This window comes from Pteropus medius, unplaced genomic scaffold (assembly GCF_902729225.1).
Source record: "Pteropus medius unplaced genomic scaffold, Ma_sr-lr_union100, whole genome shotgun sequence".
NCBI lineage: Eukaryota > Metazoa > Chordata > Mammalia > Chiroptera > Pteropodidae > Pteropus > Pteropus medius.
Window position 1 is genome coordinate 270,190 of NW_024349797.1, and position 14,936 is coordinate 285,125.

The 14,936-nt window shown below is 38.3% G+C and overlaps 1 protein-coding gene across 5 annotated transcripts in view; it reads left to right on the forward strand.

The window, feature by feature from the left end:
* The first annotated feature begins 1,446 nt into the window (after window positions 1–1,446).
* Window positions 1,447–14,936, forward strand: part of PCNX1 (pecanex 1) — a 133,855-nt gene continuing 120,365 nt past the window's right edge. The window contains exon 1 of one of the 5 annotated variants that reach the window (XM_039883672.1): window positions 1,447–2,059. In XM_039883672.1, the coding sequence (XP_039739606.1) occupies window positions 1,907–2,059 (153 nt within the window). In that variant the 5' untranslated portion in view covers window positions 1,447–1,906. The remainder of the gene's footprint in view (window positions 2,060–14,936) is intronic. The other 4 variants (XM_039883674.1, XM_039883673.1, XM_039883675.1 and 1 more) reach the window with 4 other exon arrangements.

Below are 14,936 nucleotides of genomic sequence, written 5' to 3' on the forward strand. Positions count from 1 at the left end.
ATTTTAAAGTATGTTTTGGCCAGTGTTTGTTCACATCTTTCAGTTTTAAGGTATCTCGTTGGAACCTGATGGTTTCGTGGTTCTAAGAAAACAAAGTAAGGCTGGGGATGCTGTTCCATAATGGTAGTTTCAGCCTTTAAGGTACATTAGAATCTTCTGGAGGGCTTTTTCAAATAGAATGCTGGGTTCTCTGACCAGAGTTTCTCTGGAGTAGTGCTTGAGAATTTGCATTTCTAACAAGTTCTCAGGTGATGTTGACACAGCTGGTCTAGGGACTATACTTTGAGAACAAATTGGTTATACATTTAAAATGGCCACAGGTACCGAGAAGCTGCTGAGCGGTTATTTATCAGTTCAAACTCTTAACCTGAACGGATAAGGTAGAGAGTGCTGAGAAATAGATTTCCAAAGTTCAGTCCATGCTGATAGGTTGGCTTCTGGTGTCAGAGGTCTCCTCAGCAACATATTACTTAGAGAATGTGGGCAATCACTTAGTTTCCTTGAGCTTGGGTTTTCTCATCCATATTTGCAAAGGTCAAATGAAATAGGTGTGAACAATGTTGAACCGTAAAGTGGTATGGCATTGGAAGGTATCGCAATGGATTTTCAATACACTTCTTAAAATGTCATCGGTTTCTTTTGACTCTCTTGCGTTTCTCATTAATTATAGCAACTTTAATCCAGGAATATAAAAGGGTACTTTTATTGCTATGATAAACTTGAACTTCAAACTCAAAAAAATTTTTATTCAATGAGATCAGACATGCCTTATAAACATTACACAGAGCCAAGAATGATTCCCAGCTATAAAAAGAGAAGTACGAGACCTTACTGCGACTTGGAGGGGCAGTCACAGTTAATCCTTCATCCCTGTTTAGATTGGCTCATTAATAAAAGTGGTTACTTTACAGCACGTTAAAAAATAAAATCACAATGATAAACCTGTCCACCCGTACTTTTACATTTCTTGTAACATCCATTAATTTATGTGTCTGGAAGTAGTAAGTTCTCCCAATGCTGGACATGGCTGTTTTTCTCACCAAGGGCCTCCAAGCCTATTCCAAGGGCCAACACAACTGTGGCTCAAATCGGGTGCTTTTGTGATTTTTCAACAGTGTCATCTGCTGTACCTAATTCTTCCGGGCCTTCAATGAGTATCTCAGATATTAGCCTCATTGTTCCCAGGTCTTTAATAAATATCATAAAGCTGTCAGTCAGGATGCTGACAAGATCCTAAAGACAAGGTTTCGGAAAGACAAGGTTTAAGCACTGACTAATGACCTCGCCAGTTTCGTTTGCCTGGAGAGGAAGATGGTCCCCGGCAGCCCCGCACCCCCGCCGCCCGCGTCGGCGCGCGCTTCTCCCGGGCGCCTGCAGGAGGCCCCACGGCGACCTGGGCGCTGCGCGCCCCCGCGCGGAGCCGGCCCAGGGGGCGGAGGGAGCGGAGAGGAGGGGCCGAAGGGGGCGCGGCTTGCTCCGGGTCCCTCCCGGGCGCCGGGCCTCCTTCTCCGCCGGGCCCAGAGCTGGCGGCCGGCGGGGGTCGCGGCGGCGGCGGCGGCAGCGGCGGCGGCGGCGGCGGCGACGCGGGCGCCCGCAGGCGGCGGGGACCTGGCTCCGGCTCCGGGTGTTAGGAGACAAGATGGCGGCGGCGCTGTGGAGGCCGGTCTCCTCCTCTTCTTCGCTGTCCTCCGCCCCGCCGCTCGCCGCCTCCGCCTCGGTCTCCTCCTTCTTGTTCGCTGCCTCCTCCTCCTGCTGCAGCAGCCCTAGCGACCGCCGAAGCGCCGGCCCGCTCTCCCGGAGCTCCGGAGGAGGATAGACGGGGCGGCTGCGGGCTCCGGAGACCGAGGCAGAGCTGGGGCCGGGGCGGGGACGGCGGCGGCGGCGGCGGCGGCGGCGCCGGGTGGGGATGGGGTCGCAGACGCTGCAAATCCTCCGGCAGGGGGTGTGGGCCGCGCTCAGCGGAGGCTGGTACTACGACCCGCACCAGGCCACCTTCGTGAACGCGCTGCACCTCTACCTGTGGCTCTTTCTGCTCGGCCTGCCCTTCACCCTGTACATGGTGAGTGTGGGGGCGGGGAGGAGGGTGGCTCCTTCACCGTGGTGGGTGGCAGGGGAGCGCCGGGGTTCCAGAGTCCGGCGGGCGGCCGCGCCTTCTTCTGCCATCCCCGCGCGCGCAGCCCACCGTCCTGCGACCCCCGCCCCTCGGAGCCCGCATCCCCGCTCGCTGTCATGCTCCCCTCCCCCACGCCACTCCCCACTCCTCGCTCGGGTTTCCCCTACTCCGGTGATGACAGGAGAAACGAAACAGCAGCAGCCCCCAGCTCCCGCCCCCGTGCGCGCAGCGGGCGTAGTGGCAACTAGTAGCTTCCTAGGCCCATTCGTGGGGGAGCCCCGAACCCGTAGCCCCTCGTTTTTCCACACGGCTGGGCAGAGCCCGAGCGGGGCTCCCTGTCCTTCGCGTGCTGTGGTAGGCTCCGAGCATTCTGCTGCTTGGCCGTCGCCGCATTGCTCCTTGGCCCGCGTGCTTATTTGCGCTCCGTTCCTCGGGCGCCGGGCACCTCTGCGCTCTCCCTTCACCCGAGGCAGCTCTCGCTCCTCCTCTCCGGGGAGAACCCTCCCTCCACCTCGCCCCTAATCCGCGTGCGGGGCCTTCCGAGCGGGGGAAGAGTCTCTGTTTGGAATGTGTCCGTGGGTCGTCCGGGCTCTTACTCGCAAAGAGGTGGTGGTTGAAAACCTAGCCCTTAACCTTCCTGCCTCTAAAAATCATTGTTTTTGCTTGCTTACCACTGGTTATTTTCAGTTCATTTCCGTGGTCTGTGGCAGTTGTTTCCAGGCCAGCTTTGGGGGGAAAGAAGCGGGGGAGATATGGGGAATCTGGCTGGCATTTCAGCAGATTTGTTTGGGTTGGTTCAAGGCCTTTTACTGATTGGCAAAAGGAAAGTACTGCCTGTTGCTGTATTCAGTAAACGATCAGCTTCTCTCAACGATCTAGATTTTTAAAGCTCTATTTCACTGAAAGTTGTAAGCGCATTTTTTTTTAACACATTAGATTAGGGAAGGGCATTAGGGAAACTGAGGTGAAAGAGGTGATACTTAAGCTTCCGTTAAATTTTTTTAAGTAACGGAATGGAGGAAAGGACGGTGACTTTGTTTTAGGAGAATTCCTTTGTAGACATTTCTGCTAACTTTGTGGTTCTTCGTGGAGTAAGGGTGCTGGATTAGGAAATCTGGGAATTTCTAAAAAGTGCTAAAGGTGAGGACATCCAATTCTTTCCTAAGAGAACCTCATTTTCACTAATTGGCAGGAGAGGTGCTTGCTTGGGGAAAGATGCGGTAAATTTCACTTTCACAAGCAGATTTTAATTTTTCATTGAAATTATTTTGAAGAGACTTATTGCTTGAGTTTAAAAGACCATTTAAAAAAGATGCTGATGTGGGAAGAGAGGGGAGGTAGACAGGTAAAGGGGGTCAAATATAGAGAGGTAGGAGGAGAGTGAAGTGGGTAAAGGGGATTAAATATATGGTAGCTGAAGGAAACTGGACTTTGGGTGGTAAACACAATAGAATATATAGATGTCAAATTATAACGTACACCTGAAAATTATGTAATCGTATTAACCAGTGGTACCCCAATAAACTTAATTTAAAAAATAAATAAAAAACAATAATAAAAAAAAATAAAGATGCTGGTGACTGGTGACTATTTTTTACGGAACTTGTTCAATCTTTTCCCATTCTGAAAATTTATCACCAAGTATTATAATTTTCAAATAATTCTGGCCTACGGAGTTCAGTTTGCACTTGTGTACCTTCCAGGAATATGACATCATTAATGAACAGGTTAATTACTTTGGATATAAGAATCCTCAGGCTGTCACAGAGCTTTCATAGCAGATTTCTCTTGTATCCAGAATTGTAAATTTAAAACTGAAACTGATTCTTAAAGTGTAAGGATTAGTTGGCCCGTGTCCCAGTGTTAGGTTTCCATATTAGCATGTGAACTGTGCTTGTGGCTAAATCTCTTTTTGAATTTAACAAACATTACTAAAGAAAACTTGGAGCAAATAAGAAGCAGTACCTTGAGTTTTTTGCTTCATTTTGGGAGTTCAGTTAAATTTAATTCACAAATATTTGAGTGTTAACTATGTACTGGGCAGTTCATTGGATTCTGGGAAAATAAAATTGCTTCTCTGACTTTCTTGTCTCAGTTTATGGCAACTCTCCTTTTCTTAAACCTTTAAAAAGCTCTCTTTGATTCTCTCTCTTCACATCCAGTTCAGCAAATCTGGGTTCTGTCTTCCGAACCTAACTAGAATCCAGCTAGTCGTCATCATTACACCCTTGGTTCAAGCCACCATTACGTCTCTTCTGGATTATTGCAGTGTTCTAATGAGGCTCTCTGCTTCCATTCTTTATTCTCTATTCTATATACAGAAATCTGAGTGATTCTTTAAAATATAAGTCAGATCATGGCATTTCTGCTCTCAGAGCCTGTCCTCCCATGCATCTGTTGTATTCCACCCCCATATATTTGTCTTCTTACAATTTTTCCCACGCAACTGTGTTTCTACCTTGTGGCCTTTGTATTTGTTCTTTCTGCTCTGTCTGGATGACTCCTTTCCTTCAGATATCTGTGTGACTTGCTCCACTTCTTTCCGCTTTCAGTTACATGTGAGGCTTTTCCCGATATCCTGTGTAAAATACCAACTTCCCAACTCCTACAATACTTCCTAGCCCTCCTACCCTCCGTTATTTGATAGCACTTATCATGAGTTGATATATATTTATTTACTTAGTCTCTTTTATATCATTAGAATATAAGCTCTAAGAGATCAGAGACTATTTTGTTCACTACTGTATTGTCAGGACCTAGATCAGTGCCAAGCACATAGTAAGTACTCAAATATTAAATGAATGATTAGAAACAAATAACACAGAGCTTTTGCTTTCAAGGAAGTTAAAGTCTAGCTTTGGGATAGTGAACAATTCTAAGCATTAGAACTGCTATGGAAAAGTGAGTACACACTGACCCTGAGCTTCAAGTCAGGGAATGATCTTAGTTTAGGGGCAGTCAGCAAAGAGGATTTGTAAACATATAAGGAAACATGCTACTACTACAGTATTGAGGTAGATAGTTTGAAGTATACACTTGAAGCAAAACCCAACATGCCATGTTAAAATCTCATAGTTTTAGGTTATTATTTGTATGTTCTTCCAATAATAATGACAGATAATACTATTAAGTATGTATATAGGTTTTTATCCCAAACCCTCTGTCCTCATTTTATTGATGAAGATACCTGAGGTTTAGCCATCAGTGACTAGTTTGTGACCTTAGGCAGATCGTGAGCTGAGATTTGATTCACAGGCAGCCATTTTTTTTTTTTTTTTTTTTTTATAAAGAGCCAAAGTCTGAAGAAGTAGTACTGTAGTACCTTGAATTAGGAAGAGTCTTAGGACTCTTTTTTTTTTAAAACATCTATTTTGTTTGGGTAAATGCAGTCAGTGCTTTTCTGTTTTTGTTTTTAGTTTAAAAAATTTTTTATTGAACGCGACATTTTGTAAATTTAAGGTGTACAACTTGTTACTTTGATACATTTATATATTGTAATTTGATTGCTGTTGTAGTGATATTTACATAACATGATTATAGTATATTATTGTATGCATTTATTACACTCTGCATTTATTACTCTCTCGCTTATTTACTACTAGTTGGAAGATTGTACCCTTCAACAATACCACTCTTAACTCCACCTGTCATCCCCTGGTAACCACCATTTATTCTCTTTTTTGTTTTTAAATGGGTTCGGCTATTTTAGATTCCATATATAAGTGATGTCATGTTGTATTTTTCTTTCTTTGTCTGACTTATCTCACTTACCATAATATGCTCAGATCTTAGGACTTTTTGCATAGTATTCAGACACTTGCTATTAGTTTTTGTGGGTACTTTGAAAGGTGGAATTTATAGTTTCTGCAGTTATAAAACTTTTAAGTAGTGAAAGTCAAGAAGGAATTTTTTCTTCTTCCATTGTCTTTTCTGTTTCTCTTAAGGCATTCACCCTATTTTATCTTGTTACAGTTATTTTTATACATGACATGTCAGATAGTGAGCTTTGTGAGTATGAGCTTTGTGGCATTTTTGTGTGCTGGAAAGCAGACTGGAATTGCTGTTATCTTGATTTGTGTGTTTTCACTCTGTTGTTGATTGATTGTGTGTCCTTTGGGCAGGACTCTCCACCTTTTGTGAACCTCATTTATGAGCTATTTCATGGGTATTTTGTGAGAAAATATTTATGAAATAGAAGAAATATGCACTTGTGCATGTCCATTCTGATGCAGAAGATCTAGAGTGTGGCACATTAATTTGTATTTTATAAACATCCAGGTCAGTTTAAAGAATGTGATCAATATGTCCCTAATTCCCAGGTCCTGACATACTCAGTGGCCTCCTCAGCATCTCCTCTTGACTGTCTCATAGGCATCTCAAAGGTATCATTTCTAAAACCATTTTTGATTCCCCACTAAACCTACCACTCCGCCACCACAAAACTTGTTTTCTTACTCTTTCTTTGCCACCTTAGTCAGTGGCACCATCTTGTATCTACTTGCTCATGCCATCCTCCTCCCCCTTGCCTTATGAGCACATCTTATCAATTCTACTGTCAGATCATCTCCTTTCTTTCCACTTCCTGTTCCACACTAATTTTTTGTCTGCACTACTACATTAGCTTCTATTCTTGCCCTTTTATAAATATTTCTCCACAAAGTAAAAGACAGCAGTCTGTTCATGTCATTTCCCCTCTTCCTTTGATATCCTTTAATAATTTTCTTTTGTATTTAGAATAAAATCTAACATCCTTACCAAGGCCCCGCCAAAGCCAGTTCTGCCTTTGTCTGCAGCTTGTGCAGTTTTCCCACTGTGCTGTAGTCACACTGGCCTCCTTTCTGTTACTTCAACCTACTGAGCTTGTTCCTACCGCCAGGCCCTCTTTCCTCTTGCTCCTTGCAGGGCTGGCTGCTGCTTGGTCTTTAGGGCTGTGCTTAAATGTTATCTCCTCGTAGATGCCTGACCTGATAACCATAAACAGGTTCTATTTTTTCCATCATTCCATCTTGTAACTGTCTTCCATAGTGCTTATCACATATTTACATTTTTGTTTTTTTTTTTTTACTTATTTGCTATCTCTAACATTCCTTCCCCTTCTCCCCCCAATACTTCATAAATTCTATGAGGGCAGGGGCCAGTCTGATTTATTCTGCAGTGTCTACTCATGTGTTTGGCATATATTAGATTCTAAATAAATATTTGTTGAATGAATTTTGTATTATCTATGTGAATCTTCTTTTGTCTTAGCAACTTAACTGATATAGAATAGTTGGAAGTGGAAGGAACACTATGATAGCCTGTATTATATGGTGGAGTCACATTTTATTTGGGGGTTAGGTTAAATATCAGAGTGTAAGCCATAAATCAAATATAGGATTATTGAAAAATAAAATACAGAATGACTCCTGAAAAACCCTAAGTCATAGTGCAGCATATATAGCTTTTTGTAGTTACACATACATATACATATATGTGATATATACAATATTATATACTGTGTAAATCTTTGGACATATGTATTCAGAAACTAAACCATTCATATAAAATTTATGAAGGTTTCAACTTTTTCTTCCTGTTTATTTTATTGTTATTTTCTGTAGCTGATCTTTATCATCTACAGAATGATAAATCCTTTATTAGCGAGGATTTCTCCAGGGCCCTCAAGTCATTTTCCAAAGGTTTAAAAATATTTTAAAGATCAGTGTAAACAAGATTGTTATGATGATTAAAACTGAAGTCTTCCTATTACTTAAAAAGTTTTGAGTTAGGAAAGTTATTGTATTATAAATTAGCAATTAAAAACATGATTACTTAGTATTAGAGTATTTTCTGTGTCCTTAGGAAAAGTTTAATGAATAGTAGATGGTCTGTTTTGACCTGTATTCTGTGCCTTTTCTTACCAGTATTTTCAATATTTAGTAGTGAGATTGATATAATTTCTATGAAATTTGCTATGGCACAGATATTGCTCTTATCTCTCTGTTATGTCACCAATAATAAATTAAAGCTACATTGTCCAAAGGTGATTTACAAATGCAGTTTCCAAGAAAGCAGCCATGTTGTCAGCTTGTAGAAAAACTTGTGAATTTACAAAAGGTTTGTGTCTTTTTTTAAGGGTGGAATGCCATTTAAGAAATTACTCCAAGTTGTAAAATCATTTGGCAATTGAAAAACTAGGAAAGTTCCTAATTTTTCTAGTTTTTGAATACATAGATTTTAGTTTTCTCTAGCTGACTTTACTGAAAGTTAAATAATGTTTTTCCAACATTTTCTCATGAGAATTTCCAGACTTATAGAAAAGTTGAAAGAGTACACACCACCTGGATTCTACAATTTTTGTTTATTACATGTCTTTTTCTGTGCATTCCTCTATCAAGACTTTTTTTTTTTATAGAGGGATGCGTGTGAAGTTACGGACATCAGTGTAGATCATCCCAAATACTTCAGCATGTGTACTATTAGCTAGAGTTCTAAAAGTTACAAACCCTCCATGAATCAATCATTGGATAAATTTTGGTTTTTGATAAGTGAATAGCCCTGTTTTGTACCAACTCATCATGTTGTAGAACATTAGCATCACCCAGAAAGTTCTCGCTTGTCCTTCCCAGTCAGCCCTCTCACCCTGTTCTGATTTTTTTCCATCCTTGTTTAGCTTATCCTCTTCTAGAACTTCATATAAATGGAGTCATGTAGCATATACTTTGTGTAAGTCTTTTTCACTTAGCATAATGTTTTCGAGATTCATCCGTGTTGTGTATATTAGTAGCTTGTTCCTTTTTATTGCTGAGCAGTATTCCTTTGTATGAGTATACTACAAAACTGTAGTATTCGTTTTTATCCATTCTCCTGTAGATGAGGACCTCTTTCCAGTTTTTGGCTATTATGTAAAAGATGTCACTCTAACATGAGGGTAGCTTTTATCAGCACTCAGGGAAATTGGAAAACTTAACTGAATATCAAAAACATTTTCTCTTCCCAAATAAGACTATGTTTTAATTTAAAAGAAATTAATGATAAGTGTGTTCATCATCTTATGAAATTTTAGTAGATTTTAATACTGTACTTTTATTTACTCAATGTTTAGATTTTTCTCTATTTTGTCAATTCAGTAGAACCTTTTCAAATATATGTATGCTGTCAGAAATTATAGATAAGTAAAAAGAAAGTAAAAAAGAAAATAACCACCTGCAATCTAATTTGCTCATTCTGTTGAACATTTTAGTAATCAAAAATGTATTTGGAGCTTATAAATACATATGCTTATTTTTACAAAAATGGGCTATAAAATTTGTACTGTTTCGAAGCCTCCTAGTTTCACTTGATTATAAATTGTGAATGTTTCTGTATGGGAAAATAACAGTTTTAGTATCTCAGTAGTAGACCATAGTGTGGATGTGTTACAGTGTATTAATCATTTTCCTGTTACTGGTTATGTAGGTTGTAGTTTTTAGCTATTTAGAAAACACTAGGGTGAGTATTTTTGTAAGTTAAATCTTTGTATCAGTCTTTTGTATCAATTCCTAGAAGTAGACTTGTCGGATTAAAGGATAAGTGTATTTTTCTTTGATAAATAATTCATTTTACAAACATTGAGTGAATCTTTATGTGAGAAAGTATGGATGAAAGAAAGAGAAATTAATAGTTAATAATATGAGTTTCCTGCGAAAGGCAAAGTAGGTAAGGGATCATTCTCAGAAGGGAGGAAGAAAGGAGATAAAGATGAATACTGATAGAGGGGATAAACCGTTGGTGGCGAAAGTTGAGATCTACCTTTTATGATTTGTGTAATCTCCTTGAAGTACAGGATGAGTGTTTTCTGTTGAGAGTGAAGAGAGAGATGAAGAGGATATTCAAGATTTGAGGAGGATCCTCTAGAAGGTGAAATGCTATCTTTATTTTTGGAGAGTGGAAAAGTGAACTGATTGGCATGAGGTGGTAGGATTGCCAGGCAATTTTGAAGTTGCTTTTGAGTTTGGAGAACATGAGTTTAGAGTGTTGAAGAGAAATGTTCAAGAGAGAGACTTGGGGTAAAATTTACTTGGAAGTTATCAGCATTGTAGAGGATAATCAAAAATGTAGAGTAAATAAGATCTGGGGGAAAAGTATAATTCATTAAAAAAATGGCTCCAACAGAACTCCAAGGCCCAACATCAGTTAAAAATCAGCAAAGGAGACAAGATGAATAAGGAAAATGAAGAGAGGAACCAATTACAGAAGCCAAGGTAAGAAAATATTTTGAAAAGAAGAAAATGGTTGAAAATACCAAATTGCCTTCCCGAAAGGTAGTGCTACTTTAAATTTTCATCAGTAGTATTAAGAGTACTGTCTTCCCACCTTTACTCAACACCTTCCAAAACAGGGTACTAGTGTTGTAAATTTCTTATTCAATGGGATGTTGAATAAAATCACTTCAGTAATATCCTGTTTTTGATAATAGGCAGAATTTCCCTTAAAGTACTTTCAAATTTAGACTTTTCTTAATCCAAATTAAGGCTGTTTACCACACTTATATATCACATAACTTTTATCTGATTTTTTTCTGTATTCTGTACTCAGATAAGTTTCACAGCAGGCGACTGATAAATAAGCAGAATTGTTTCTCTCAGAGGAGATTGGTTGCTTCTTTCTTTTATTTAATCTGAGTTGAATCAGATGGTTTTCCCCTGTCTCTGTGTGTAGCTGGGGAGGGCAGAGATTTATTTTGTACCTGGGACACCCAGGAATAGTAACACTAAAATAGTATACCATTTTATAGATTAGTGGTATGGAAAAGGGCAGATTACAGCAAGCATTCTGTAGATTTTACTACTGTTGACTTCTTTAGCATATAGGTGAATTTTACCAAATCATAGTGAATAAGTAGCTACTCATTCCAGTTCCTCTGGTTCTTCTGCCTGTTGGTTAAATGCTTTCTTTAATAGAATTGTAAAAACAGATCAGACTTTCCTTCTCTTCCTTTATTATTAGAATTCAAGGGGTTGCATCTTTTATAACTTGCACTGTTGCTTTGTGTTATGATAAGAAAGAAAAGAAAACCTAGGGAAAAGCAAGCCATTTCCTTTCGAGGTATTATGGGGAAAAAAAAAGCCCTATTCTGCAGTGCTTTGTACAAACCAAATAGAACTCTTTGAGTGCCAACTGCCCTAAGAATAGGCAGGAAGATTAGTCACAGATTTGAGAAGCTTGAATCATATATCTGGCTGTTTTGCTTTTGCTTTCCCTGCTCACTCCCTGAGTGTTGTCTAGACATAAACTAAACAGATTCAACCACTGTAGTTAACATCTTTAAAAACTTTGTATTTTGAAATAATTTTAGATTTACGGAAGAGTTGCAAAAATAGTGTAGAGAGTTCTTGTATACCCTTTGCACAGTTTCCTCTAATGTTAAAATGTTATGTAACCATGGGGCATTTATCAAAGTTAAGACATTAACATAGATATAGTACTATTAACGAACTATGGACTTTATTTGGATTTCACCACTTTTCCACGAATGGTCTTCCTTTTCTATTTCAGGATCCAATCCAGGATAATATATTGCATTTAGTATCAGCATCTTTAATACTTTTTTTTTACATTGTTTCCCTTACAATGCTGTGATTCTATTCTTTAAGGACTTTTACAGTTTATAACAATTTATCAAATTGTGTCATAAGAAAAATTAGTAAAGAGTTTTATGTCTGTGATAGATTCATTTTATTTTATTTTATTTATTTTTTTAAGGCAAGGCAACCTTTGGTTGACCTCACAGATTGCAAGGACTTTGTCAGCTTACACTCCCTTATTTTTTTTATTTTTTTACGCCTACAGCACCTGGTCTTAGGTGGTCTCCCATCCAAGTACTAACCAGGCCTAACCCTGCTTAGCTTCCAGTATCAGATGGGATCGGGCTTGTTCAAGGTTGCTTGGCTGTAGACTGATAAGATTCATTTTAAATGGACAAAAGAGGACAATATTTTGAATGATTTTTAAGTCATGCATTAACTATTAACCTATGTTAGGCTATTTAAAATTGATATGGTTTACATATGAAGATTTGTATGAAATGAAGTAATCCTAAGATGAAGAAAACTTTAGACTTCATTTATGCAGATGGACATACCATTTGTCTTAGCTTCCTGTATAATGCTTTTCCTTAATTTATAAATTGGAGGCAATGAGACAACCATCCATATTACAAGGTAGAATATGACTAATTCCTATGTGTCATAAAGTGCTCAGGAATTGGAAGGAGCGTCCAGTTATTTCCTAGAGAGATTTATGTAGAGGATAATTCATACATTCAAAATGTTTACGCTGGGCTCTGTGGTAGGCCTTATGGTGGGGGACTTTCATGAGGTTTGTTATTAGTGCTGGAACAGCATTTCCCATAATCTTCCCATGAGGCAAATTAATCTTCGTTCTGGGGAAAAGATTTTTATTAAAAGAATGTATGTTCTCGGGTGTAGTGGTGTGCTCTGCTATCCAGTATCTTATTGTAATATATTCAATAGATTAAGGCTTTCTCAGTGCCTTATTTTTTAGTTTCTCAGAATATTATTTATGACCATATTATTACTGTTCCTGGTTAGTATCTGGAATGGTTAAAAGAAAGGATGTAAAACAGTTAAGAAAACCCCAATAAATCAATTATTATTTGCACTAAGTAGTATTCTGTTTTATTTATGCTGTAATGTATATTACAGGTGATTTTCACAAGCATCAGAAAACCTTAAGACAGAATCTAAGTGAACTTTGTAGGGGAGTAAAGGGTTTTTTTGGACATTTTAGTAATAAAATCCACATTTCAAAGATATTTTTAAGTGAGAGTAAATATTATTAAAAAAAATTATACTGTTATCAAAAGTTTTACTTTTTTTCAGCTCTTTATGTCACAAGAATATTAAAGTATACAGTAAGTGCTATTGAAGAAAAAGCTTAAAGTAATCTTAGTTTTCCAGTTTCTTTATGTGAAGATTTTTAAATGAACAAGAAAGTTGAAATAATAATAAATACACGATCACCCATATCTCTACCAAGATTCAACATTTATGAACCTTTTTAACAAAAATCATATTTGCTTCAACTGTATACCAATGCATGATACCTATATATATAATATATATAGATCCACACACACACATATCTATACACGCATTTTCTCTAAACACAGAGACATGTATATATCTGATGCTTTACCCCTAATGCTTCAGGCTTCGTCTCCTTAACAATCGTAACACCCTTATCACATTGAAGATGATTAAGAATAATTCTCTTCATATCTAACATCTAGTTCATATTTAAATTTCCCCAATTATCCCCCAAATGTCATCTATTGCCAGGTTTTCCAGTCTGGGGATCCAGTTAGAGTTTAGTCATTTCTCCCCTATCCAATTGACTTTTAAAAAGTCTAGGGTAATTAATCTTATAAAATGTTCTACGTTATGGATTTATCTAATTGTGATATCATTTTCTCCTCTCTATTCTCTGTAGTTCCTGTAAGCTTAAACCTTATTGTCCAAAGTTACAGTTTTTTAGAATTTATAAATTTTAACATGATATTGCAAATTTCCCTTTCATTTTTGCTTTGCCTTTGATTTAGTAATCTTAAACAGTTACCAACATGTTTATAGCATTTTTTTTTGTTGTTCACATCATTATGCATTGTCAGTGTTACTCAGGTTTTTATTGTGTATCTGTTTTGGCTTGCTTCATTTTAAAATATGTATCTGTAGGTAAAATAAGGAAAGTCAAATAACATCACAGAGTACACCACATTGACACGTGGCTTTCAGCTAATTAAAACTTTATATATTTTTGCTTACTAATAGGGGTAAGGAGGATTAGAATTCTTCACGGATGGTTTCAAACTACATACCCCCACTCCTCTGCTCATCTCATTTCCTTCTGTAGCAAGATGCATATCACAACACAGGCTAGAGTGAGGGATAATCCTGAATTTGCCTTTTTTTTTTTTAAAGGAATTTATTCAGCTTTTGAAGATTATTAGGAATTCTTTGTATATTCCTAACTTGTGACTGTCATGCTACTGCACTTGCGAATTGCTGAATTATCGCACATGACACAGACTTCTACACAGGTGATGACATGAGACAGAGCTGACATTACTTTTTTTCTTAAACAAACAAACAAACCCACCCACTGTCTAATAACTGGGAATTAACTTGCCTGAGGTCCTGTTTTGCTCCACTCCAATAAATCAGTGTCAGGGAGAGGAATTGGACCTGCAAATTTTGAAAAACAACTCCTCCTAAATGTACCAATAGAAAACAACTGATAGGTGATTCTGATGGGTACCTCAAGTTAACAGTCACTACCCTGTGAGGTCTTTGTCTGTTATTCGTGAGTGTCTGAAAATACCTTATTGATTCTTGCTTCAGCTGCTCGTTTAACCCAGCTCCCCTTTTTTCAGCAGTGAATAAATTACTGAATAATTTTGATTCTGGCTACAGTGGAGACCTTCATGGTACTACTAATAATAATGCTTATATAGTGCTTTTTACCCATTATAGTGTATTCCTCAAGCATTCCACCTTCCAGTTAAAAACCATTATTAGGTTTTTATCATGAAAATATTAGCTGTAGAGACTATTCCAGGTGATACTCAAGTATATATAGTCCAAAGCAAAAGCAAACAATATTGTGATAATACTGTGGTGTACTTTTGTAGATACAGGATTTTACTTGTGGGAGTTTATAGCATAGGTTTCTAGAAAAGAAGTTGCTAAGTCAGAGTATTTACATTTAAATTAAATTAGATATTGCCAAATTACGCCTCAAAAAAGTTTTACCAATCTATATTCTCACCAGTAATGAAAGGACC